This window comes from Penicillium maclennaniae (genome assembly GCF_028827695.1).
Source record: "Penicillium maclennaniae strain IBT 15551 chromosome Unknown utg000003l:1.0-5670915.0:1.0-5674809.0, whole genome shotgun sequence".
NCBI classification, from domain to species: domain Eukaryota; kingdom Fungi; phylum Ascomycota; class Eurotiomycetes; order Eurotiales; family Aspergillaceae; genus Penicillium; species Penicillium maclennaniae.
Genome location: NW_026623215.1, coordinates 4010701 through 4033596, shown reverse-complemented (window position 1 = coordinate 4033596; position 22896 = coordinate 4010701). Strand labels below are relative to the sequence as shown.

The 22896-nt window shown below is 51.0% G+C and overlaps 10 protein-coding genes across 10 annotated transcripts; 8 read left to right on the top strand and 2 right to left on the bottom strand.

The window, feature by feature from the left end:
* Nucleotides 1-292: 292 nt before the first annotated feature.
* On the top strand, nucleotides 293-721 carry N7477_003621 (uncharacterized protein; the record flags this gene model as incomplete). Its single annotated transcript, XM_056965284.1, has 1 exon — nucleotides 293-721. One exon carries the CDS (start codon nucleotides 293-295, stop codon nucleotides 719-721), a length of 429 nt encoding a protein of 142 aa, XP_056825237.1.
* Nucleotides 722-1088: 367 nt separating this feature from the next.
* alg3 (dolichyl-P-Man:Man(5)GlcNAc(2)-PP-dolichol alpha-1,3-mannosyltransferase) lies at nucleotides 1089-2440 on the top strand (the record flags this gene model as incomplete). The annotated part of the gene is given in 5 exon segments (XM_056965283.1): nucleotides 1089-1209; nucleotides 1263-1786; nucleotides 1843-1935; nucleotides 1955-2155; nucleotides 2195-2440. 5 exon segments carry the CDS (start codon nucleotides 1089-1091, stop codon nucleotides 2438-2440), a joined length of 1185 nt encoding a protein of 394 aa, XP_056825236.1.
* Nucleotides 2441-2485: 45 nt separating this feature from the next.
* Nucleotides 2486-2973, bottom strand: N7477_003619 (putative eukaryotic translation initiation factor eIF1a-like protein; the record flags this gene model as incomplete). Its single annotated transcript, XM_056965282.1, has 2 exons — nucleotides 2486-2594; nucleotides 2663-2973. 2 exons carry the CDS (start codon nucleotides 2971-2973, stop codon nucleotides 2486-2488), a joined length of 420 nt encoding a protein of 139 aa, XP_056825235.1.
* Nucleotides 2974-3379: 406 nt separating this feature from the next.
* Nucleotides 3380-4876, top strand: N7477_003618 (putative MFS efflux transporter; the record flags this gene model as incomplete). The annotated part of the gene is made up of 1 exon (XM_056965281.1): nucleotides 3380-4876. The coding sequence occupies one exon, from the start codon at nucleotides 3380-3382 to the stop codon at nucleotides 4874-4876; it is 1497 nt and encodes a 498-aa protein (XP_056825234.1).
* Nucleotides 4877-5714: 838 nt separating this feature from the next.
* pkcA (protein kinase c) lies at nucleotides 5715-8132 on the top strand (the record flags this gene model as incomplete). Its single annotated transcript, XM_056965280.1, has 5 exons — nucleotides 5715-6177; nucleotides 6229-6495; nucleotides 6561-7070; nucleotides 7130-7585; nucleotides 7654-8132. The coding sequence occupies 5 exons, from the start codon at nucleotides 5715-5717 to the stop codon at nucleotides 8130-8132; spliced, it is 2175 nt and encodes a 724-aa protein (XP_056825233.1).
* A 2910-nt stretch (nucleotides 8133-11042) lies between these two features.
* On the top strand, nucleotides 11043-12554 carry N7477_003616 (uncharacterized protein; the record flags this gene model as incomplete). Its single annotated transcript, XM_056965279.1, has 1 exon — nucleotides 11043-12554. The coding sequence occupies one exon, from the start codon at nucleotides 11043-11045 to the stop codon at nucleotides 12552-12554; it is 1512 nt and encodes a 503-aa protein (XP_056825232.1).
* A 453-nt stretch (nucleotides 12555-13007) lies between these two features.
* On the top strand, nucleotides 13008-16127 carry N7477_003615 (uncharacterized protein; the record flags this gene model as incomplete). The annotated part of the gene is made up of 2 exons (XM_056965278.1): nucleotides 13008-13178; nucleotides 13248-16127. The coding sequence occupies 2 exons, from the start codon at nucleotides 13008-13010 to the stop codon at nucleotides 16125-16127; spliced, it is 3051 nt and encodes a 1016-aa protein (XP_056825231.1).
* A 1086-nt stretch (nucleotides 16128-17213) lies between these two features.
* Nucleotides 17214-18187, top strand: N7477_003614 (U1A/U2B'/SNF family RNA-binding protein; the record flags this gene model as incomplete). Its single annotated transcript, XM_056965277.1, has 3 exons — nucleotides 17214-17240; nucleotides 17400-17706; nucleotides 17790-18187. 3 exons carry the CDS (start codon nucleotides 17214-17216, stop codon nucleotides 18185-18187), a joined length of 732 nt encoding a protein of 243 aa, XP_056825230.1.
* A 328-nt stretch (nucleotides 18188-18515) lies between these two features.
* Nucleotides 18516-19731, bottom strand: N7477_003613 (H(+)-transporting V1 sector ATPase subunit D; the record flags this gene model as incomplete). The annotated part of the gene is made up of 6 exons (XM_056965276.1): nucleotides 18516-18858; nucleotides 18914-18923; nucleotides 18982-19030; nucleotides 19087-19419; nucleotides 19547-19663; nucleotides 19717-19731. The coding sequence occupies 6 exons, from the start codon at nucleotides 19729-19731 to the stop codon at nucleotides 18516-18518; spliced, it is 867 nt and encodes a 288-aa protein (XP_056825229.1).
* Nucleotides 19732-19959: 228 nt separating this feature from the next.
* On the top strand, nucleotides 19960-22734 carry N7477_003612 (mRNA splicing protein SYF1; the record flags this gene model as incomplete). The annotated part of the gene is made up of 5 exons (XM_056965275.1): nucleotides 19960-20049; nucleotides 20106-20222; nucleotides 20289-20342; nucleotides 20407-22418; nucleotides 22470-22734. 5 exons carry the CDS (start codon nucleotides 19960-19962, stop codon nucleotides 22732-22734), a joined length of 2538 nt encoding a protein of 845 aa, XP_056825228.1.
* Between the last annotated feature and the right edge of the window lie 162 nt (nucleotides 22735-22896).

Below are 22896 nucleotides of genomic sequence, written 5' to 3'. Positions count from 1 at the left end.
CGGCGGAAGATAAGATTAGAAGATCGGACACCAGAACCTTCAATCTTTGCTCCTCCAACCCTCCACTGACCCCGGATTCTCGCGACTCGCCTGCTCTCAGGTATTGGCATTGATTCAATTGACCTTTGGACCGTTCCTATTCATCCCGCGGTCTCTCCTCTCCGTCCCCACCCTGAGCATTTCGATGGCCAGGTAAAAAAAAAAGAACGAAGCCGGCCACGCCTACCCTCCTTCAAGTCGCACCCACCCGAGACCTCCTCCACTCTCTATACGAATCACACATCTCGTCACAATGCCACCGCATCTTCATCCGCGGTCGCGGTCAACAACAGGCCTGTTCGCCGGCACCTTGCTGGCATCGTTGCTGGTCGTCGGCATTCCGCACGTCTTTCCCTGTCCGTCCCCGCGACGTACCTTCGCCGACTCAGAAATGATCATCACAGCCGATGGGCAACAAGTGCCACGAATCCGACGCCGGCGGAGGAAAGACGTTGAGATGGGGGCAGATGCGCCTCCACCTGACCAACCGACACCTTCCGGATCCACCGACGAGGAAGTGTCTACCTTCTTCCAGATGGAGGAGGAGGCTGAGAAACTTGCACAGGTCGGCCACGAGTGCCCTGTACCAAAGCCTAAAGGTGTTCTTGGTCAGTTGCTGGGATTCCGTGATGCGCCGAGCCAGCAGCCCCAGTCACTGGGATCGTCTGATGAAGGCCACTAAGACCGAACGATAGGCTCCGTGTCGTCGTTCAATCGCGATGCTATTTGATAACGGCATACTTTCTTTGTTCTTTTGTTTAATGATACCATGGAATTGGCAGTGTGGGTGGATTGAGTTGGATACAGTGGTTGTTGGGACGCTTGGATAGACGTGCTAGTCGTGTCACCGCGAGCCCCAGGTCCTCATCATGTATAAAATGTATAAAAAGGGAAACTATCACAGAACTCAAAATCAAGTATTTTAAAATCAGACATCATTACCGGCTACTATGAATTGTGTTGTAGACGGGTGTGCTTGCGCGTCACACTCAATCTAGGAAGCGGCTCCTCAGGCCACATTGATCTCCTCCGTCAACCACCACGCCGCAATGGCATTGACAGCATTCATACGCGACGTGCTGACCCATCCACGGCACACACAATGGATCGCTCCCCTTCTTGTCCTGGGTGATGCAGTCCTCTGCGCTCTTGTAATTTCGAAGATCTCCTGTGAGCCGGCGGCCTATCCCATCTAGACAAGCCCGAGCTAATCGCAGCCGCAGACACCGAGATTGACTGGTCAACCTATATGCAGCAAGTGTCCCTGTATGTCTCTGGCGAACGCGACTATACAGCCATCAAGGGCTCAACAGGCCCCCTCGTCTACCCCGCCGCGCACGTCTACATCTACACCTTCCTCTACCACCTTACCGATGAAGGTCGCGATATCCTCCTCGGCCAGATTCTATTTGCCGCTCTATACCTGGCCACCTTGATTGTCGTTATGGCTTGTTATAGGCAGGTCGGAGCTCCGCCGTACCTCTTCCCGCTCCTGGCCTTGTCCAAACGTCTTCATAGCATCTTCATATTGCGCATGTTCAACGATGGCGTCGCGACTTTTGTCATGTGGATTGCGATCTACCTTTTCATGAAGCGCAAGTGGACTGCTGGTGTCGCGGCGTGGTCTTTGGGTACCGGTATCAAGATGACCCTGGTATTGTTCGCGCCTGCTGTTGGCATCATTCTGCTCCTAAGCGTGGGATTGGCGCGAAGTGTTGGGCTTGGTCTTATGGCCGTCCTCATCCAGGTGAGACCATACTTTCAGCTTCAAAGAAAACTGAATGCTGACGGCACGGAAATCAGGTCTTGCTCGCTATGCCTTTCCTCCAAACCAATCCGATTGGCTACATTTCCAAGTCCTTTGAGCTGTCTAGGCAGTTCTTGTTTAAATGGACGGTGAACTGGAGATTTATAGGCGAGGAGACTTTTCTTTTCGAGAGAATTCTCTTTGGCTTTGCTAGTTCTGCACGTCTCTCTGCTTGCTATCTTCGCTATCGTATGGGTGAGGCCATCAGGAACCAACATGCTCCGCTTTCTTCAGAACGTGATTCGAGGTCGCCAATCGACGGAGACCCTTTCAAAAAGATATATCTTGGCCTCGATGCTGAGCTCGCTAGTTATTGGCTTGCTATGCGCAAGATCCATGCATTACCAGTTTTACGCCTATCTGGCGTGGGCCACTCCGATCGTTCTCTGGCTTAGTCGCATCCACCCAGTTCTCATTCTGAGCGGCTGGGCGATGCAGGAGTGGGCTTGGAACGTTTTCCCCAGTACCGACCTTAGTTCAAAGCTTGTGGTCTCCGTCCTTATCCTGCAGGTCATTGGTATCTGGTTCGGGCTGAACAAAGTTGATACTGAGCGTGGAGGAGCCGCTGGGGGCAGGACAGCACGCCCACAATAACGGGCGGCGTTGTTTCAGCTCGCTTCGTGATTGTAAATAATTCAATCAAGCATCGGATTCTTCATCCGAGGAAGGCATCCTGCCGACCCGAGATTCTTCCTCCTCGCTGTCGGAATCGGCGGCGACAACTGCCTGCTTGGGGAATTCCTTCGGCCTGTGAGTAGAGATGAATTAGCACACCGATCAAGTAGATTCTCATGAGCAAACTTCAAAGTTGCCTACCAGAAGGAAGCCTTCCTCCAGGCCTTCTCGTCCCGCACGATGTTGATAATTTCTCCGCCGATCTTGTTATCCCGCTCCTCCGACGTGGAGGTGTCGACCACAACGAAAGAGCCGCGCTTAATCCAGAAAGTCGACCGGAAGCGAGCAGGTAGCTCGACCAGCATCTGCTTCTTGTCCGGCAGCTCAATGAGATAGATGTTGTTGCCGGTAGCCTTAATCGCACGTGCGATCAAGTGTGTGTCGGCGAGTTCGTCCGGAGGGAACATGGTTTCCTCGGCCGTAGCCAGGACCTTGCGGCGAGGAGGGGCCATCTCGTAGGCTGACTGATTGCTTTGGAAAAAAGCGTGGTGGAGGAGCAATGGCTCACAAGGTAAATGTGTGGGAGAAATTTTGAGCTTATCGGCGGGGCTTTCTCCGCACTATTTTCCGCGTTACCGCCGTTGATGACAAAAGACCCCCAGTTGCCTCCACAGCGCACACGAAGTTGATGATTTGAGGGGTTCGTGGGTGTCATAGGTCTACTGAGAGGCGGGATTCATTCAATATGGCAAGCATTCGACATTTGGCTTTTTCTTGATTATCCATGCATGGGAGAGCTCACTGCGTCCGCACTGTACCTTTATGAAGCCAGTTTTCCATCTACTTCTACTCACCTTATTTACCATACCCTGTTATTCAGTCTTGCGGGTCTTCTGAGATCCGTCCGGACTCCCCACGATGACATCTTCGAGTTTCAGAGCTTTCATAGAGATCGAAAGCTCTCCGCATGTCTCTACGCCACCTCCCGCAGTACAGAAGGACAATCAAGGCATTGCACTATGTCCGCCGGGGTATGAAATGAATGAAGTCTCGCCACAAAAGTCTTCTCATTTGCCTTCTGATCTAGTGACACAACTGCGTACAGGGGCATCATCACCCACACCTAGCGTACTGGAGAGCCACTCACCAGAGGCCATTGCAGACGAAGCCTCAGAATGGGCTCCAGATCGCACCTCGGCCTCATGGAGAACCAAATGGCGGCTATTGAGCTGCTGTCTGATCAATTTTGGAAACGGCATGAACGACAGTGCGCCCGGTGCCTTGATCCCATATATTGAGAAGCACTATAGCATCGGATATGCGGTTGTCTCGCTCATCTTCGTGGCTAATGCCTTGGGATTCATTTCTGCGGCGCCCATCACTCATACTATTGAGAACAAATTGGGTCGCTCGAAAAGCTATGCATTTGCCATGTCTCTTTTGGCTATTAGCTATATCGTGATCATATGCCAGCCCCCGTTCCCTGTTGTCGTGGCCTGCTTCTTGCCACTCGGCTTTGGTATCGCGCTTGGCCTGGCACTGAGTAATGTTTATTGTGCCAACTTGGCCAAATCCACCACGGCCTTGGGCTGTTTCCATGGCAGCTATGGTATAGGTGGCACAGTGGCCCCATTATTTGCAACCGCCATGGTCTCGCATGGCATCCGATGGTCGTTCTTCTATGCTGTCTCTTTGACATTTTCCCTCATTAATCTAGGCTACTCTACTTGGGCATTCCTCAACTATGAGCATGATACGCCCGAGGAGCCGCACAGAGCGGTGCAGCCTACTACTCCCCGTCCTGAGGGTGCAGGTGAAATTCCGACCCGAGCGCAGCTCTTCAAAAGAGCCATTCGGAACCGCACCACGCTCCTCGGTGCTATGTTCATCTTCGCCTATCAGGGTGCAGAGGTCTCTGTATCTGGCTGGATTGTTTCTTTCCTGATTAGTTATCGACATGGGGACCCTTCCCGGGTCGGATACGTCAGTGCAGGTTTCTGGGCCGGCATCACCGTCGGCCGGTTCCTGTTGACACACCCTGCAGCCAAGATAGGACATAAGATTGCCGTGGTGGTAATGATAGCCGGAGCTGTCGCTTTCCAATTGTTGACCTGGTTAGTCCCAAATGTCATCGGAGAAGCAGTATCAGTGGCTATCTTGGGTCTCTTGCTGGGTCCAGTTTACCCATCTGCCACCGCCGTCTTCACCAAATTGCTGCCACGCAGCATGCATATTTCCAGCCTGAGTTTCATCAGTGCCCTTGGCAGCAGTGGAGGTGCGTTCTCGCCTTTCGTGACCGGTATTCTAGCACAGAATGTAGGGACAATGGTGCTGCATCCAATCTGTATTGGGTTGTATGGTGTCATGGCGGCAAGCTGGTTGTTGCTGCCGAAGATCTCGAAGAGATCGGAGTAAAGTTGATGTATTTCCCGATATGATACACCCGAGCAGGGATTGGAGACGGGCATTGCTGCAGGGCTGTATTTGCTTATAGGCTCCGAAGATTGGGCCTTTTACACCTGGAGCCCCCTCGATCCTCTGGATCCAGATGGTCTAGACCGGAGGCCGAAAGTAGGTCGATGGATTTGCAGTGTACAACTTACATGTCCAACCTTGCAAGGCAGGATTATCCGCTGTACGAGAAAGAACCGGCGTGATTCTCCTCATGAGCACGTCTCCGAACCAAATCGGGGTTTTGGTCAGTACTGCCATTCTTCGTCAATTCCATGTCGATTCCATCATCGGTGCTCAATGTAGACACGTGCCCACAAAGGATCGGAACCACACAAACCCCGGTGGACAAGTCATGCAGCGAAAAGAATGTGTGCAATGTAACGGAGATCAGCAAACTCGGTCCCTCCACGTAAGGAGAGTCGCACTAGGATGACTTCGGCGTGTGTCGTTCGATGTATTGACGCTAGTTAGGCCCCCGCCTAGCCCGCCTAGGGCACCCCTCGTAAAGATTGAGATCAGCCCGGGTGAGCAGAGTGTCTCAGACAGGGCTAGCCACACGTGTAGATGTCATTGTAGATTTTTGCCACAAACACTTTTGGCCTAAGATTGCTTTATTCTGGGCTTATCTTGTGTGGCCCGATCCTCTCGCATTTTCTGAAGTGGCCTACCGTCTACCGTTGGCCCCCCCCCCCCTGTCAACAAGAGCCCCGCGAAACCCTTTCACTCCTCCACCTCTCCCCGTCTTGCCTTGTCCACTCCAACCCACCCCCCCCCCCAAAACCCGACCTGCCTGCCCATCATGGACGGCGACGAGGTTATTGCCTCGGTCTACCGAAAGATCGAGCGGGAGAAGGCCCTCATCGCCGCCGCCAGCAACATGCGGCAGTCTACCGACAATCCCCTCGTGCAACAACGTGTCGATGCCAACATCCGTGATGGCCGCAAAAATATCGCTTACCTCGAAGAGAAAATGCGAGAGCTCCAGGTCCGTTATACATCCAATGAGGGTGGCTCGCCCCATGGTCAACGCCATGCGCCCGGCTCTGGTCCTCTTCCCCGCCCAAAGACGGCAGCGGATACTTGGGCGATGGCGATGGTGATGCCTACGGATACACTCAGGGAGGTACCGGCTCGATGCCTTCCGGCGCTCCATTCCCAGACCCCCGGCCTTACGCTCCCATTCCGAAGGCGCGGCCCAACTACACAAAGCTTGGTACGTTCGGTTGATCCCCATCGTCCTGATCTGGACTATATTACTCTACGTCGCGGAGGAATCTGAGCCCTTGGAATGCTGACTGACGTGAATGTCTCAGATCTTATCAAATATGATACTCCGTATCTCGGCCCGAAGATTCAGCTCATGCTTTCTCAGCTCGAGTTCAAATTGAGTGTGGAGAAGCAATACAAGGCTGGCATCGAGAAAATGGTCCGCTTGTACCAGGATGAGGGCGATCGCAAGAGTCGTGCCGATGCAGAGGGTCGCCGCATTGAAAGTAACCAGAAGATTCAGTTGCTCAAGCAGGCTCTGAAGCGATACGAGGATCTCCACGTTGATATTGAGTCTTCCGATGCTAATGATGGTATGTCGAGTTAAATTTTCTGATGGAGGTCGTGCTTTGTTCGTCAGAGACTAATAACAGTACAGACGAGAGTCTAAGCAGTCCCGACATGCGCAAACCACTGACCGGTCTTCTCACTATGCGCATTCACGCGGTGAAGGATGTCGATCACGCCGCCAGCTCCCGCTTCTCCCGTGGCCCCGAGACATATGTCATTGTCAAGGTGGAAGATACGATTAAGGCGAGGACAAAAGCGACTAGGACCGACAAATGGCTGGACGAATCGTTCTCCATCGATATCGATAAGGCGAACGAGATCGAGCTTACTGTTTACGACAAATCTGGAGATCGCCCCACCCCTATCGGTATGCTGTGGGTGCGCATTTCCGATATTGCGGAGGAGATGCGTCGCAAGAAGATTGAGACAGAGTTGAACGCTTCTGGATGGGTGTCTGCCGACAAGATGGAGAACTCTGGCGGCAATCGATCTGACCATCTCGGATCCCCTCAAGGCTCCTCTCACGGTGCCAGCCACGGGGCAATGGGGCCCACTTCAGGGCCTCAGGGGAGGAGACAACCCGAATGCGCCCCCGACTGTAATGATCGACTCTTGGTTTGCATTGGAACCTTTTGGCCGTATTAATCTCTCGATGAGCTTTGGTAGAGTGCAAATCACCTATAGAAGCACTACGAAACATGCTGACATCTCATATAGCCAAGCAACTCAAGGATCGTCGGCCCTTCGACATTGGTCTCAACCGTCAGGGTGCCGTGCGCCAGAAGAAGGAAGAGGTTCACGAGAAGCAGGGTCACAAATTCGTCACCCAGCAGTTCTACAACATCATGCGCTGCGCTCTTTGTGGAGAGTTCCTCAAGTACGCTACGGGCATGCAATGTGCGGACTGCAAATATACCTGCCATCGCAAATGCTACCCCAAGGTGGTCACCAAATGTATCAGTAAAGCCAATTACGAGACCGACCCCGACGAAGAGAAGATTAACCACCGCATTCCTCATCGATTCGAGGGTTTCTCCAATCTTTCCGCCAACTGGTGCTGCCACTGCGGCTACCTGCTCCCCTTCGGGCGCAAGAACGCAAAGCGATGTACCGGTAAGCGAAGATTTCATATTCAGTTATTCTAGCCTGGCAGACCTCTAACATTTTTCTTAATTTTATAGAATGTGGGCTTACTTCTCACGCTCATTGCACGCATCTGGTGCCCGATTTCTGTGGCATGTCGATGGAGGCGGCGAATCAGATCCTGGAGACCCTAATTCGCACGAGGCATCACATCAATACAACTTCTGTCAGTACCGGTCTCAGCAACCGTACCCTTCGACCAGGCGGTCCGCCGCAACCCCCGCAAGACAATGCCGCCCCTTCCTACCCCCCAAAACCCAAAGAAGGTCCCTATGGGGCACTTCCCAGACAACCCTCTGCAGATGCGATAAGCGCTGCGACTAACTCCTTAAAGACTTCACAGTCACCAACGGCTGGGCAACAAGCTGCTCGCCACGCATTGCCTCCGAAGCCAGCTCTCGGACCCGCAGAGACGGCGGCTGAAGTGGCAATTAACCTGCGTAGCCCTACACAGCAGACATCGGGTATGTACTCTCTGCGATGCGGTTTTTTCCAGGCACTAACATTCACGATCTAGCGGAAGTGACTCGTCCCCCGGCGCAGGCTCCACCGCCCCTGCTGGTTATGCCCACTATGACCCAGCTGCCTATGCCGATTTCCAGAAACCTCCTCCGCCACAGGCAGTGCCCCAGCAGCCGGTTGGTCCGCCTGCTCACTACGGCATGCCTCCGCCCCAGCAACCGATGCAGCCCATGCAACACCAGATAGCTCCCGTCAAGGAGGAACCGGTTGCCAAGCCCCAGACCCGCATTGGATTGGATCACTTCAACTTCCTTGCTGTGCTTGGAAAGGGTAACTTCGGAAAGGTCATGCTGGCGGAGACCAAGAGCACTCGCAAGCTGTATGCCATCAAGGTGCTGAAGAAGGAGTTCATTATTGAGAACGATGAGGTGGAGAGCACCAAGTCCGAGAAGCGTGTCTTCTTGATTGCCAACAAGGAGCGCCACCCGTTTTTGCTTACCTTGCACGCCTGTTTCCAGACAGAGACTCGTGTTTACTTTGTCATGGAATACATCAGCGGTGGTGACCTGATGCTGCATATTCAGCGTGGCCAGTTCGGTTTGAAGAGGGCTCAGTAAGTTCTCTCGACTTTCGTTTTGTACATTTGGTTACTGACTGATCTACCAGGTTCTATGCCGCTGAGGTTTGCTTGGCTCTGAAGTACTTCCACGAAAACGGTGTCATTTACCGTGATCTGAAGCTGGACAACATTCTCTTGACTCTCGACGGTCACATTAAGATTGCCGATTACGGTCTCTGCAAGGAGGACATGTGGTACGGCAGCACGACTAGCACATTCTGTGGTACTCCCGAATTCATGGCCCCAGAGGTACGTGTTGCTTGCTGAAACGTCAACACTTGAACCCGAATTGCTAACATTTTGATCAGATATTGCTTGATAAGAAGTATGGCCGAGCGGTTGATTGGTGGGCGTTTGGTGTCCTCATCTACCAGATGCTTTTGCAGCAGTCTCCCTTCCGTGGTGAAGACGAGGATGAAATTTACGATGCCATTCTAGCAGATGAGCCTCTCTACCCTATTCACATGCCTCGCGACTCGGTTTCTATTCTGCAGAAGCTGCTGACCCGCGAGCCGGAACTGCGTCTCGGGTCCGGTCCTACTGATGCGCAAGAGGTCATGTCGCACGCATTCTTCCGCAACATCAACTGGGACGATATCTACCACAAGCGTGTTCCTCCTCCGTTCATTCCCACTATCACCAGCCCGACGGATACCAGCAACTTTGACCAGGAGTTCACCAGCGTTACCCCTGTCTTGACCCCTGTTCAATCCGGTATGAGTTCACTGATTGCCCGTTCCAAGCCACTATTGCTAATTTTCTTCTACTCCAGTACTATCGCAAGCCATGCAGGAAGAATTCCGCGGCTTCTCCTACACCGCCGACTTTGCTTGAACTCGGGATACCTCATATAAAACACTCTTTCTTGCTTGAGCAAGTGCCGCCATCCGGCTGTGAGACGAGTCGACAATCGACTTTGCACATTGAGTCAGGCTTCCCCACAATCGATTTCACTCGAGCTCCAGGTGCTTCCCACCTTCTTCTCTTCAAATTGCTCTACATACCCATCGCAGTTTTGTTTGGTTGCGAGCCGGCGTAGACGCCAGCTACGAATCGCTTCGCTATGCATGCTTCGTTCGCCAAGTGTCGTAAGGAACGGGGCGACGACATTGCGTTTGCGGTTGAGTTTCTTCTTGCTTATCTAAATTGCTCTTATTTATTTATTTTTTTTTTTGCTGGCGAATTTTCGATGACTGTTCCACGCCATGCCGGGTCATGAATGTTCAGGGATGCGTTCTTGAGCGTGGGCAGGGTGGATTATGATCGCATGAATGGGGACGAGGTGTTTTCTCAAAAGCATGAGATGATGGTTGGTGGTTGATGGTTGATGGATTTCGAGTTAATAGGACTGCGCATTCTGGCGTGGGCTCGGCGCGGGGCCTTAGGGGGCGTGTTTCGCAGTCATATTGCTGGAGTGGATGAGATTCCCATGTGATCAGGAAATGCAAATACGAACTAATAACATCCCGCGCTGGGAAAACCCTTGTAATGTATGATGATGAGTTCAAAAGGCGCTATTCTGATAATTGGGAACTGAACGACCTCACTTGTTACCATGTAGTTGAAATAAGCACGTTATAGACTATGGCTTCTCGACTGTTGAGTCTCGACTGTTCGATCCCAATTATTCTCTATTTTTATCGTCCCACCCTTCTCGCTTTCACATCTATTTTCACACCTTTGTTTGCACTCTTCTTTCATGGATCTCGACCATGTTCAGCCCGACGAGAACTTTCAAGTCGAGTCTCTCCGCGGGGGACTCGTCTCCTAACTTACCACACCTTCCGATGGAAAGGTTTACCGCCGAGCTCTTTGTAACGAGAAATGCGGCCGCTTCTTTGTCGTCCGACTGGTAACATTCGTCTTTCCTCCAATCTCGTCCAGCCTTTGTCGAGTGGCTTCTCTTCTTTCTTGGTGTCTCATCTCAACCGTATTAATTTCTTGTGCTTCCTTCATCTTCTCAATACTCACCTGGTGATCATCTCGGGGTATAGGTTGCATGATTCGTCGCAGACGTCGATGTGAATCTACCGCCAGTTGCTACCTCCAGCTTCCATGCGCCAACTCATGCAAACTATCGTCAACTACTGGACCTATCTTCGATTTTGACCAATTTTGGTCGCCGGATACTTTCAGCTCATACGCCCAACACTCGCCATACTGTTTCGTTTTCATTTTGTACATCCTAGATTGATTGCATTTCCCCAAACTCCGGCTTCCCGACACCGACTACTTCTGAGATCATCAACTTTGACCGCTTCGGTCGACAGCCTTTAACAGATCATACGTGCAACATCTGTCGCCCCTCTCTTCTCTCCTTCAGCCTCTTCTACGTGGGCCAACTCGATGCCACGCAAGCGAGCTTCTCCTGCGGACAATGAGTCCGATGCTCAGGCCACACTGAAGCGTATCAAGATTGAGAGAACGACGACCGGAAAGACCAAAAGAGGGAAACTCCAAGCCGAGGCTTCTATGCTCTCTCCAACTCTTGAACAAAACCCTCCGACTTGTGGCAGTTCCACTGAGACTTTCCAAAGCTTGTCCGTGAAGCGGGCTTGCACTATTGACGACCCCAGTACTCAGGGCGCAGCGAAGCGCGTAAAGCTAAATCCAAGTCCAACACATGGCTTTTCTCCATTTGGTTCGTATTCCAATTCAACTGAAAGTCTGCGCGCTGCATCCGGTCCCGAAAAACACAACGCTCCTGAAGTTGACAGAGAGATCAAAGATGAAGATGGTGAAGACATGTTCTACAGCACACCCTCCGATCTTCCAAAGACACAGATCACTAATTCAAGGAAAGGCAACTGGAAGCTTTCCACTTCAACATCGCCAAAGTACTCCTTTAGAAGATCCAGAAGAGACTTTTCAGAAAAGGATTATCATGTTGATGATCTTTCTGTCTACAGCGGGTCAAGCTCCGGAGAAGAAAACGAAGATCACTTTCTTGACCGTGAGGACATCGAGAATATTCTTACACGAGAGAAAGCCCGTCGGCTGGCTACAGCTGTGAAAGTGCCGGATGATAGCAAAATGTCGGAGGAAGAAACGAACTTGTATCTCGGCCTAGCCCTTCGCGGAATCAAACCAGTTATGTCGTTCACATGGTCAATGGACTTCAGCACACTACCTGAATCGCTATTCGCTGTTCCAGATATCAGTGATGAGGAGGAAAAGAAATTGCCTTTCCACACGCACAAAGGCACCGATTTTGCGGCAATTCGTGCCTTCCGAGAACTTCTTAAAGTTGGTGGTTTCGTTCGAGACTGCAGACTGCTTACTCTCCAGCCTCAAGTGGTGATTCGAAGATACATCGAGAAGTATATGCGTTGGGCTATTACAGATGCAGCCTTGAGAGTCACGTCAAAGTCACTTCCTGTCCATATTATCTACACCCAGAAGTCAACTCTTACTGCCCTTTCTGCGATCCATGGAATTTCTAACAAGATGGAGTCGCTGGCCAATCAACATCAAAAAATGCATACTGAGTCCCACCAGGACAGATTTTCGATAGTTTTGCAGCGCCTGGCTAGCCGTGGTCGGTCAAAGCAGCCTGAACCCTTCAAGTACTGGCCTACACTGATTGGTTTTCTCATTTGTGGTCCCATATTGAGCATCGTGTCTCTGGATACAAATCCCAACTCCATCATCTGGATTGAAGACTCGGAACCTCGAGTGAAATACCTTGGTCAATTTGACATGTTGGAGATAGATCAGGATGTCTGGAATTCTCTCGCGATTGCAATTGCAGTAATCAATATAAGAAACACCATGTCAAGGCTTGCCGACTCCTATGAGGGGCCCCTCATACCTCGCCTTCGCCTTCATGGCGAAGATACTGATGATGATGACTTATGAGAGTTTGTATGAAATCGGTCATCTCTGCCTCTATGTCAATTGACGACTTAGCCTGCCTTAGAAGACGAAAAGACGGAAATGCACAGGAGTGTTAAGTCTCTGATAAGTAACAATGTTATCAAAGCTACAGAATCAATGCTTAGCATCCGATTGCTGTCCGTGTCTCCTTCTTTTGCGTTCTCTATCTGAGTATCTTCCATTGAACTGAAGGATATATAGTTGTATGTCACTATGTAATCTGGTTCGTGACGTCTTTACCTATTGTTTATTATGTTGAAGACCAATCTCAAATTCACCATCTTGTTTAGGTGATTTATAGAAATACAATCTACTAACGCACCTTCGCTGATTTACTGCCCCGTATCGATCTGTTGATGTCACATGACCCGTCCCGCCGTTGACGCTTTTCCCGATCCTTCGAGTCTCAAAAAAGGCCAAATTCCAAGCTCCGCGATGGATGCAGCCGATGACCGGGAAGTTAAACTTCAACGGGCTTCTAGTGATTTGGTGACGGAGTTTTCGACAAAGCTGCCATCGCTGCTGTGGAGAGTTCACAATGGGACCCCTCTCCGTACCCCACGCAAATGGGCGCCAGTAGCCAAGACAGAGAAGCTTGTCGGCCTTGTACGCTTATCACATACTCACTGAAATCATTAATGAGAATGGAAAGTGAATGCTAATTGAATGCAACAGCTCGAACCTTTTCAAGAATGGCCCCAGCTGCTAGACCCGCATCTTCACAAGCTGCTACCTCCTTTAGTAGATGCCTTCCTGGCTTACTTGCTGAAGCACCGTGGCCAGTATGCTTCGAAAACGGCGAGAAATTCACAGGGTGCTGCTCTTTATCCGCTTCCAAGAGCCATCTGCAGATTGCTCTATACTTTCTGCAAAGTCCGTGGTGTCAAGGTCATCAGCCGGTTCTTGAACAATGAGCCCAAGTACCTCGATTCAATGCTGCGTGCTTTTATCGAATGGGACTCACTGGGCAGCACAGATACAGCAGAAGATCTGATAGATGACGAGCCTCAGACTTTAAAATGGGAAGAGCGTTATATGATGCTAGTTTGGCTGTCGCATCTTCTTCTCGCACCGTTCGATCTTTCTTCGCTGTCATCAGAAGATATTCCAGTCCCTTATAAAAATCCGAGCCAACTGGGTGAGCTTTCTCCACAGACTCCGATGCTTGCGAAGTCAATCTTGTCGCTGGCGTTGCATTACATCAATACCTCCGGCAAGGAGCGCGAGGCGGGAACCGCCCTTCTGGCACGGCTTATCCTGCGTGGGGACATGCAAAGACTTGGACTTCTCAGCAGGCTAACGAGATGGGCTTTCGATACAATGCAACCCGAGGAGAACGCGGAAGTACCATCTGTCTACTCTTGCATCGGTGTTCTTTCTTTCATTGCCCGCCTAGCCGGCTCCGGTCAGGTTGAAGATTTTGCTCCTATGCTAAAAAGTGTCTTTGAGCAGACACTTAGCGTCTCACAAAGACAATCAAAGGTGTCCTCAATCATTAAGTCATCCGCCCTTGCGAGAAAGACCGTGATCAAGATCCTTCGCAATATCGCAGTCATGGCTTTGTCGCTGAGCGAGCGTAAAGACAACAGCATGACAGATGATCAATTGACGAGCATCCTAGAAGAGGTCATTGACCATTTCCTGGTCTCCTTGGCGGACAAGGATACGCCTGTGCGACTCGCTTCGAGCAAAGCTCTCAGTGTGATCACCTTAAAGTTGGATCTAGAAATGGGCGCTGAGATTATCGAAGCTGTCATTGGCTCGCTGGGAGAGAACATCCTCTATGAAAAAGAGAACGGTTCTTTGGTGACGCCACTAGAGGCACTCAAAACTGGCATTGAAACTTTCAAGCGTAATCTTAGCGCTGTTGATGCACAGCGATGGCATGGCCTAGTCCTTACTCTGTCCCACCTACTTTTCCGGCGTGCGCCTCCACTCCGGCAACTTCCGGATATTCTTCATTCTCTTGTTCTGGGTCTCGTATTCGAGCAGAGATCATCGACAGGCAGTTCCGTGGGAACGGGCGTGCGGGATGCTGCCTGCTTTGGTGTCTGGGCCATGTCTCGGAAGTACACCACTTCGGAGTTGCAAGCGTTGCCGGCGCAAGTCATTCCTTCAATTTCTGGCATTAGCGAGGTTGGGGTTCTACAGAAGTTGGCTGTTGAACTCGTCTGCTCTGCTTGTACGGACCCCTCTGGCAACATTCGACGCGGTGCTTCTGCCGCCTTACAAGAGTTGATCGGCCGTCACCCAAACACCATTACCGAAGGCATTCCTTTGGTGCAGATTGTCGACTACCATGCCGTTGCGCGGCGCTCACGCGCTATGATTGATGTGGCGAAAGCAACAGTCTCTCTAGATTCCATGTACTGGAGTCCGCTTTTGGAGGCTTTGATGAATTGGCGAGGTATCGGTTCTCCTGATGCTGAGTCCAGGAGACAAGCAGCTCAATCAATCGGAACATTGAGTGCACAGGAAAGTCTTGAGACGATGGCTGTGGTTTTACGACGTCTTTTGCTGAGACTTCCTTGTATTCCTCGAAGTGATGTGGAGTCGCGACATGGCTGTTTCCTGTCTATCGCAGCTGCAATTGATGCTTTTGTTCTTGAAGTAGAAGCATCACCAACCAGGAGGGAAACACCTGAAGGGAAAGAGGTCTTGTCTCAGATATCCAAGATATGGAACATTTTCGGGTCTCCGACTGGCCCTACCGACAATGACCTAACCTTCCAGAATTCTCGCCCTGAATTGACATCAGAGGCATCATGCTGTCTGATTGCCTCGATTTCTCGTTCAGCCGTCTCTGTCGGCCATGGCCAGCCCTCGGATGCTGTGCTCGATAGGGTCTTGCGCGTTCTGTCACTTTGTGTCTCTCGAAGTGACGATATTTCAATTGAGAGGTCGTCGGACGCTTTATCCACAATTTTCCCGCTCTTAACACCGCTCAAGCAGCGGGAGACGGTGCAGGAGTGGATTTCTTATCTGCATATTTCGTCAAGGTCACCAAGCGGTCGTGGCCAAATTCTAGCACTCGGTGCAGTTTTCAAGCAGCTTCAAGGATCACATGATCTGCAAAATAGTATCATTGAGGAAGTACTTCGGTGCGCAGAGAAGGAGGAGTTGATTGAAAAGCGAGTAGCTGCTGTAAAATGTTTGGCTGCCAATATTTTGCCATACACAAGCAAGTCCCTCCCCGCTTCTGGCTACGGAGGACTCAGGACTAACCTTCCATCAGCTTCTACCGAATTGATGGCCACTGGCGTGATCAGCTTCCTCAACGACTACACCACGGATAGACGAGGTGACGTCGGATCTCTTATTCGAGTGGAAGCAATTCAGGCTGCAGGTATTATCTTACAGCAAGAATCTTACACAGCTTTACACTCGGAACTGGCCAAAAAACTGGTTGGTTGTATTTGTCGCCTTGCATCTGAGAAGCTTGACAAGGTCAGACTTCAGGCATGGCTCTGCTTGCAAAGTTTTTGGCAATTTGCGGATTTCCCAGTTGCCTTGAAAAAGTATTTTATCCTTGCTTATCTATGCTGCCAGTGCTGACGGAAGCAGTAAATATGAGCATTTCAGTCACGTTTCGTCGCAAAAATACTTTGATCAATTGATCACACTCTACAACGTCCAATGGTTACGTTTGCCACTGTTACAAGGACTGGTAACTTCTGCGGTCGCAGGCACTGAGGGTCTTATCCGAGCATCGCGCTCGGCTTTGATCCAATTTATCAATTCTTATGGAGCGACGCAACGCCAGGCTGTCTTGATTGAGATGTTACGAGTGCTATCGACCATCCTAAGTGATAACGTCCAAGATGATCGCTATGCCATTCCCACCATCGAGCTCCTTGCATTCGTGATAGACAGCTTTGCTGTCCCTGGAATGAGCTTGATCCAGTTTTCCGAAGTGTCTTTGTTCTGGTTCAAAAAGCGCACTTCCGGTCGTCGAACATCGCACGTCTGGAAGCTGGTGTCAAGGTTTATGGGGCCCTCGCGAGGCTTGGGCCTTTGCGTAATGGTGTCCTGAAGAAATTGATTGGGTTGTTGGTACATCCTTTTCCAAGGGTATGTTTGTCAAGCGGTCTATATGCGATGAAACTTTGCTAATCTACATACCAGGTTCGGGCCAGCGCTGCAGACTATCTCTTTACTGTAACGGGCTCTGAGATGGTCAAGTATGAGGATTGGTCTGCACAGCCCAACCAATTAAAGGACAGGATGGAAAGTGTGAAGGTTGAGCTGGCCGTTAAGTAGATCTGACTGATCTCACGGATGCCAATTGTAACAAATAATTCGAATCAATAAATCTTGACCCAAACAATAATTCTGCGACAAAGGCTCGAAGTCTTTCGGTGCGCAAGAGAAACGAACCCTTGATGAAGAATAGTTAAATGAGTACATGGAGTAGAATTGGCAAAGGGTAAGGGGAAAAAGTTGACAAAAAAGCATTGCATCATCCGTGAATCGAACACGGGCCTCGTCGATGGCAACGACGAATTCTACCACTAGACCAATGATGCTGGTTGATGTAAAGTCAGGGCTTTAAATGCCTGATGTCCAGTCAAACTTACGTTCACCAGCTGCAGAGCTCAACCTCGTCTCCAGATCATTCCGGGAGCTGCAACTGTCGCAACCATGGCAGCCGCAGGTGTATCGGCTGGTGTTCCTCCAAATTCCACGTATGTGCTTGCTCCCTTGATATTGACGCAGCCAACCCGCTAACTCGGCCTTTCAGTGTCTACGTACGCTGTTCCTTCCCCTTCCTGCCTGCAATAATGCTCGCGCCGGCCGACTAACCGTGACACTTTTCCAATCCCACAGGTCAAGAATTTAGAGGAACGGATCAAGGTTGAGCAGCTCAAGGTCGCACTGGAAGAGATCTTCTCGGAATTCGGCAATGTGCTCGAGATTGTCGCGAAGACCAACCTGAAGGCCAAGGGCCAGGCGTTTATCGTCTTTGACAGCGTCGATGCCGCAACCCGCGCCATTGACGAGGTGAACGGCTTCGAGCTCTTTGACAAGCCAATGGTTCTGGATTACGCGAAGACTCGAAGCGATGCTACAGTTCTCCGCGAAGGTGGCTCCGAGGAGCTGGAGGCTCACAAGCGGAAACGCTTAGCTGAGAAAGGTGGGCTACAACGAATTCATCCCCCTGTTATGCAGACTGTGTCGGAGGAATCTTATACTAACTACTGTCGATTCCACCTGCAGAACGCCAACAAGCGCACGATGCCCTCGAGGCCCAGAAGAAGCTCAAGCGTCCGGCCGCCGCGCCTATCGACACCACACGCCCGGCAAAGACCACGAAGGGCGCCGGTCTCAAGCCTACCTCCGGTGCTACGACTGCTGTTATTCCCGATGAGTATCTGCCTCCCAACAAGATTCTCTTCCTGCGGGATCTGCCCGACGACGCTAGCCAGGAGGGTCTTGCGGCGGTCTTTGGTCGTTTCGAAGGATTCCAGGAAGTCAGAATGGTACCCGGCCGCAAGGGCATTGCATTCGTCGAGTATGAGACCGAGTCAGGTGCTATTAGTGCGAAGGAGGCTACGGCAGGTATGCCCATGGGAGAGCAGAGCAAGCCAATTCGTGTCACGTTCCAGCGGCAGTAAATATGGCTGTGGTTCGCGCAGCTCCAAATATCCCTGTCTTGTTCATTTGGCGTTTGGAGGGGGTTCTAGCTCGCTTTATGTATCTGCGATATGACCTTGCGAAGAGACTCGTTGATACCACCTTGGTCTATCTACATTAACATAAGAACGGTACGTAGACATGGCACATACGACTCCGGTAGTAGGATTTCCAAGATAATATGTATATACTCGGTAGCTGAGCCACTAGGCTGGAGTACGTGATGAAACAAGTGGAAGGTTGGCACAGATGTCAAAAATATGCAAAGGACGCTTGTCCAAAGTAAGAGGAAGCGATAAAGAAATTTCACTAGAAGATGACATCGTTGTCTTCTTGCTCACCGAGAACATCGGGTATCTCGGTTTCGTCTGTAGATGGAGCCGCAACAGCTGGAGTGTCGTTCGCTGCCTCCTTCTCCGCTGCCTTCTGACGGGCTGCGAGGATCTCGGCGTCTGCCTCGGCAACGTCTCTCTGCTTCTTACCAGAGACCTTTTTGAGCCGGTAGAACTCCTCTCGATCGAGTTCATCGAGTTCGGAGTTGATGTCTGTCTTTGGATCAGAAGGTGCAACATTTGGTGATGAGGAATGGTAGTACGAACATTTGATGGTGTTTTCAGTTCGGGGAATAATGACGTGCTCACTGGAGGTGATGCTGTTAGTTTCGAGGCTTTCCATATCTAAGCATAATTAAGTAGACAACGACTTACATAGCGTTAACTAGATGATACATGTTAGCAACTATACAATACGAGGATGCCGAATAGATACTGCTTACCTCTTCGGTTCACAACCTTGATCACCTCATCAAGAATCAAAAATGCAGTCTGAGGAGTATTAGTGAGACTTCCATATCTAATGTCTATAATTCCGTCATTCATACCTGTAGACTAGCCAGCTCCACCAAGGTCTCCACGGCCCGCGCGTATGTCTCCCGGCAGCGTTGGATCTGCTGTCCACCCTTTCCAAGGCCAGTCAAGCCAAAATCGTTGATGGTAGTTTCGGTATGACTTTCAAATTGGGGGAGGAAGACACCCGAGACGTTCTCGTGCTTGGCTCGCACACGGAAGCGGGCCTGTTTGGCGGATTCCTGAATCTGGTATCCGATGTCTCCGCCCACGGCATAGCTCACTTCGGCAAGAGAGAAGGCTGCAATCTGCATGACCCGCCCCATCTTCTGCTTGGCCTCATCTATGCGTCGTGTGATTTCTGCCAGCTGTGATTAGTTTCCGTAAAGTGTGGGGGGTATGGACGCGCGTTGTTGCGGCATCGTACCTCGGAAACGTCTGTTTGCAGAAGTTAATTGTCAGTCAAGCACTCAAGCCATTGATAGTCGAGGGAACATACTTTGTCAAGGCCTCACTCTTTCGCTTCAACAAGCTATGTCCGATCTCAGCCCCCTTCAGTTTGCTCTTCATCAATCCCAGCGACTGACGAGTCGGGAAGACTGGCTCTCGGCCCTGTAAAGAGACATAATTAGTGTCTGTAGATGTCACCGATAGAATATACTCACCACAGCACCCGACATGACGGCAGCTTAAAGATACAAACGTAGACGATCAGCTCAGATGCCACTTCGATATGACGCCGATAAGTGAAGCTCCACCGCCCACTCGATACGGCTGCCATCACGTGATGGACATACGACTTCGTCGCCAGTTTCATCCTTCGCGCGCCTGTGTCACTTGCTTGCGCCAACATCCTATGCTGTTCTGTTGAACCGTGTGATTCGATCCCGCTCGAACCGAGTGGCGCAATGCCAGGGACGCTTCTGCCCCCGAGATCACACCGGCAGCACGCACAGATGGACCGATCATCGGCGTCCCGGCCGGACTTTTACCTGATCGTAAGCTCCCATTGAGTCCAACTGCTACTATTTGTGCTGATCTTTTCCCCCAAAAGACTGATCAAGATACTGTGTACGAACAAGATCTGCTTCGCGATGCCGGCAGTGTCAAGCCATGGCTTGCCTACATCGAATGGAAGCAGCAACATGGCACCCTCTATGAACAAGCCTTTGTATGTTTCTGCCAAACCTACGGCCTTTCAAATACAAGGGCGATCGCTGACATTCAATTACCATAGATCATGGAGCGCGCCTGCCGACAATTGCCCCGGTCGTACAAACTGTGGAAGATGGTGAGATTCTTTCCCGTGAGGTTCTTGTACTGGCTGGAAGTTGACTAATTAACGATTGATGTAGTATTTGGATTTCCGAACTAAACATCTGAAGGGGCGCAATCCCACGGTCTATCGCGCCGAATACCTCAAGGTCAATGCTCTCTTCGAACGAGCTTTGATTCTTCTGAATAAAATGCCTCGTATCTGGGAGATGTATTTGTCATTTTTACTCCAGCAACCGCTCGTGACCCAGACCCGGCGCACTTTCGATCGCGCCCTGCGTGCCCTGCCGGTCACCCAGCATAACCGAATTTGGAGACTCTATAAGAGCTTTGCGCGTTCCGCATCAGGACAGACTGCCGTCAAGATCTGGGCGCGCTACATGCAGATTCATCCAGAGAATGCAGAGGAGTACATTGAACTCTTGGTGGAGATGGGTCACTACACAGAGGCTGTCAAAGTCTACATGGACGTTCTTGACAACTCGCGCTTCCAATCCAAGAATGGTAAAAGCAATTTCCAGTTGTGGACCGAGATGGTCGACCTTTTGGTCTCCAAGGCCAAGAAGATCGAGACCGGTCCGCAGGTGGGAATTGATGTTGATGCCATTCTGCGAAGCGGTATAGATCGATTCGCCGACCAGCGAGGAAAACTCTGGACTGGCTTGGCGACCTACTGGATCACCAAGGGCAATTTTGAGAAGGCAAGAGATGTTTTCGAGGAGGGTATCATGACTGTCATGACGGTTCGTGATTTCACTCTGATCTTCGACTCCTACGTTGAGTTTGAAGAGTCAGTCATCGGTAGTTTGATGGAGGCTGCGGCTGTCCGTTCAGAGAAAGGCAAGCTTGACGAAGATGCGGACTTCGACCTTGATCTACGCATGCTGCGCTTTGAGCAATTGATGGACCGACGCCCATTCTTAGTGAATGATGTTCTGCTTCGCCAGAACCCTCACAACGTCATTGAATGGGAAAAGCGGGTGGCTCTGTGGGGAGATAATAAGCAAGAAGCTGTCAACACCTACACAGCTGCTATTGCGGCCATCAGCCCGAAGAAAGCTCATGGTAAGTTTTCTGAGCTATGGGTCAACTATGCCAAGCTCTATGAGAGTGGCGGAGACTTGGAGACCGCCAGGGTCATATTCGACAAGGCCGTCAAGGTTCCCTTCAAGTCGGTTGCTGAGCTTGCTGAGACCTGGTGCGAATGGGCGGAGATGGAGCTTCGTGCAGAGAACTTTGACCAGGCCGTCAGCATTATGGTCAAGGCGACTCAAGCACCCAAAAAGTCCACCGTGGATTACTTTGACGAGGACTTGTCACCGCAACAGCGCGTGCACAAAAGTTGGAAGCTGTGGAGTTTCTACGTTGATCTCGTCGAGAGTGTTGCCTCCCTTGATGAGACACGAAAAGTCTATGAACGGATCTTTGAGCTGCGTATTGCGACACCCCAGACAGTCGTCAACTTTGCAAACCTTTTGGAAGAGAACAACTACTACGAAGACTCATTCAAGGTGTACGAGCGCGGCTTGGATCTTTTCAGCTATCCAGTTGCGTTTGAGCTTTGGAATCTCTATTTGACCAAAGCCGTTGATCGCAAAATTGGCATTGAGAGGCTGCGTGATCTCTTTGAACAAGCCTTGGACGGATGTCCCCCCAAGTTCGCCAAGCCGCTATACTTGATGTATGGTAATTTAGAAGAAGAACGAGGCCTGGCACGTCATGCTATGCGGATTTACGAGCGAGCAACTCGTTCCGTCTCCGACGAGGATCGTTTCGAAATGTTCGAATTCTACATTACCAAGTCTGCTTCAAACTTTGGTTTGACCTCTGCAAGACCCATTTACGAGCGAGCCATTGCCGCTCTGCCAGACCAGGAGGCTAAGGAAATGTGTCTGAAGTTCGCGGAGATGGAGCGACGCCTGGGGGAGATCGACCGTGCCCGTGCCATTTACGGCCACGCTTCCCAGTTCTGCGATCCCCGAACCAACGCGGCCTTCTGGTCGAAATGGGAATCTTTCGAAGTTCAGCACGGCAACGAGGACACATTCAAAGAGATGCTGCGCGTCAAAAGAAGTGTCCAGGCTCAATACAAGTATGTCTACCCTTACGCGTGACCTTACGGACCTCTTGCTAACTTTCACAGTACCGATGTCAGTTTCATTGCATCGCAGGCCATTGCACGCAGCCAACAACGTCCCAAGGACGGCGAAGGCCAGGATGGCGAGGAAGACGCAGACCGTGCCGATGCCATGGCCGCCCTTGAACGCCAGGCGCGTGCCCCCGTGGGCTTCGTCGCTGCCAGTACCGGCCCCGAGGGCGGCAACCGGCCTAAGCCAGCTGGCGAAGCACCGGCAGCCCCAGCCAACCCAGACGCCATTGATCTCGACGACGACATGGATGCCGAGTAAGACACGAGGGTTCTTCCCCATTGCTCACGAATTGAACAATCAACTCATGGCTGTGCTCGACTGACTACTCCTTTTTGATCTTCTTTACACGGCTTGTGTGCCCAGTGTCATTTCTCTTCTTCCTAGTTTCAGTACCATTGCGATGGATGTTGCCTTCATCTC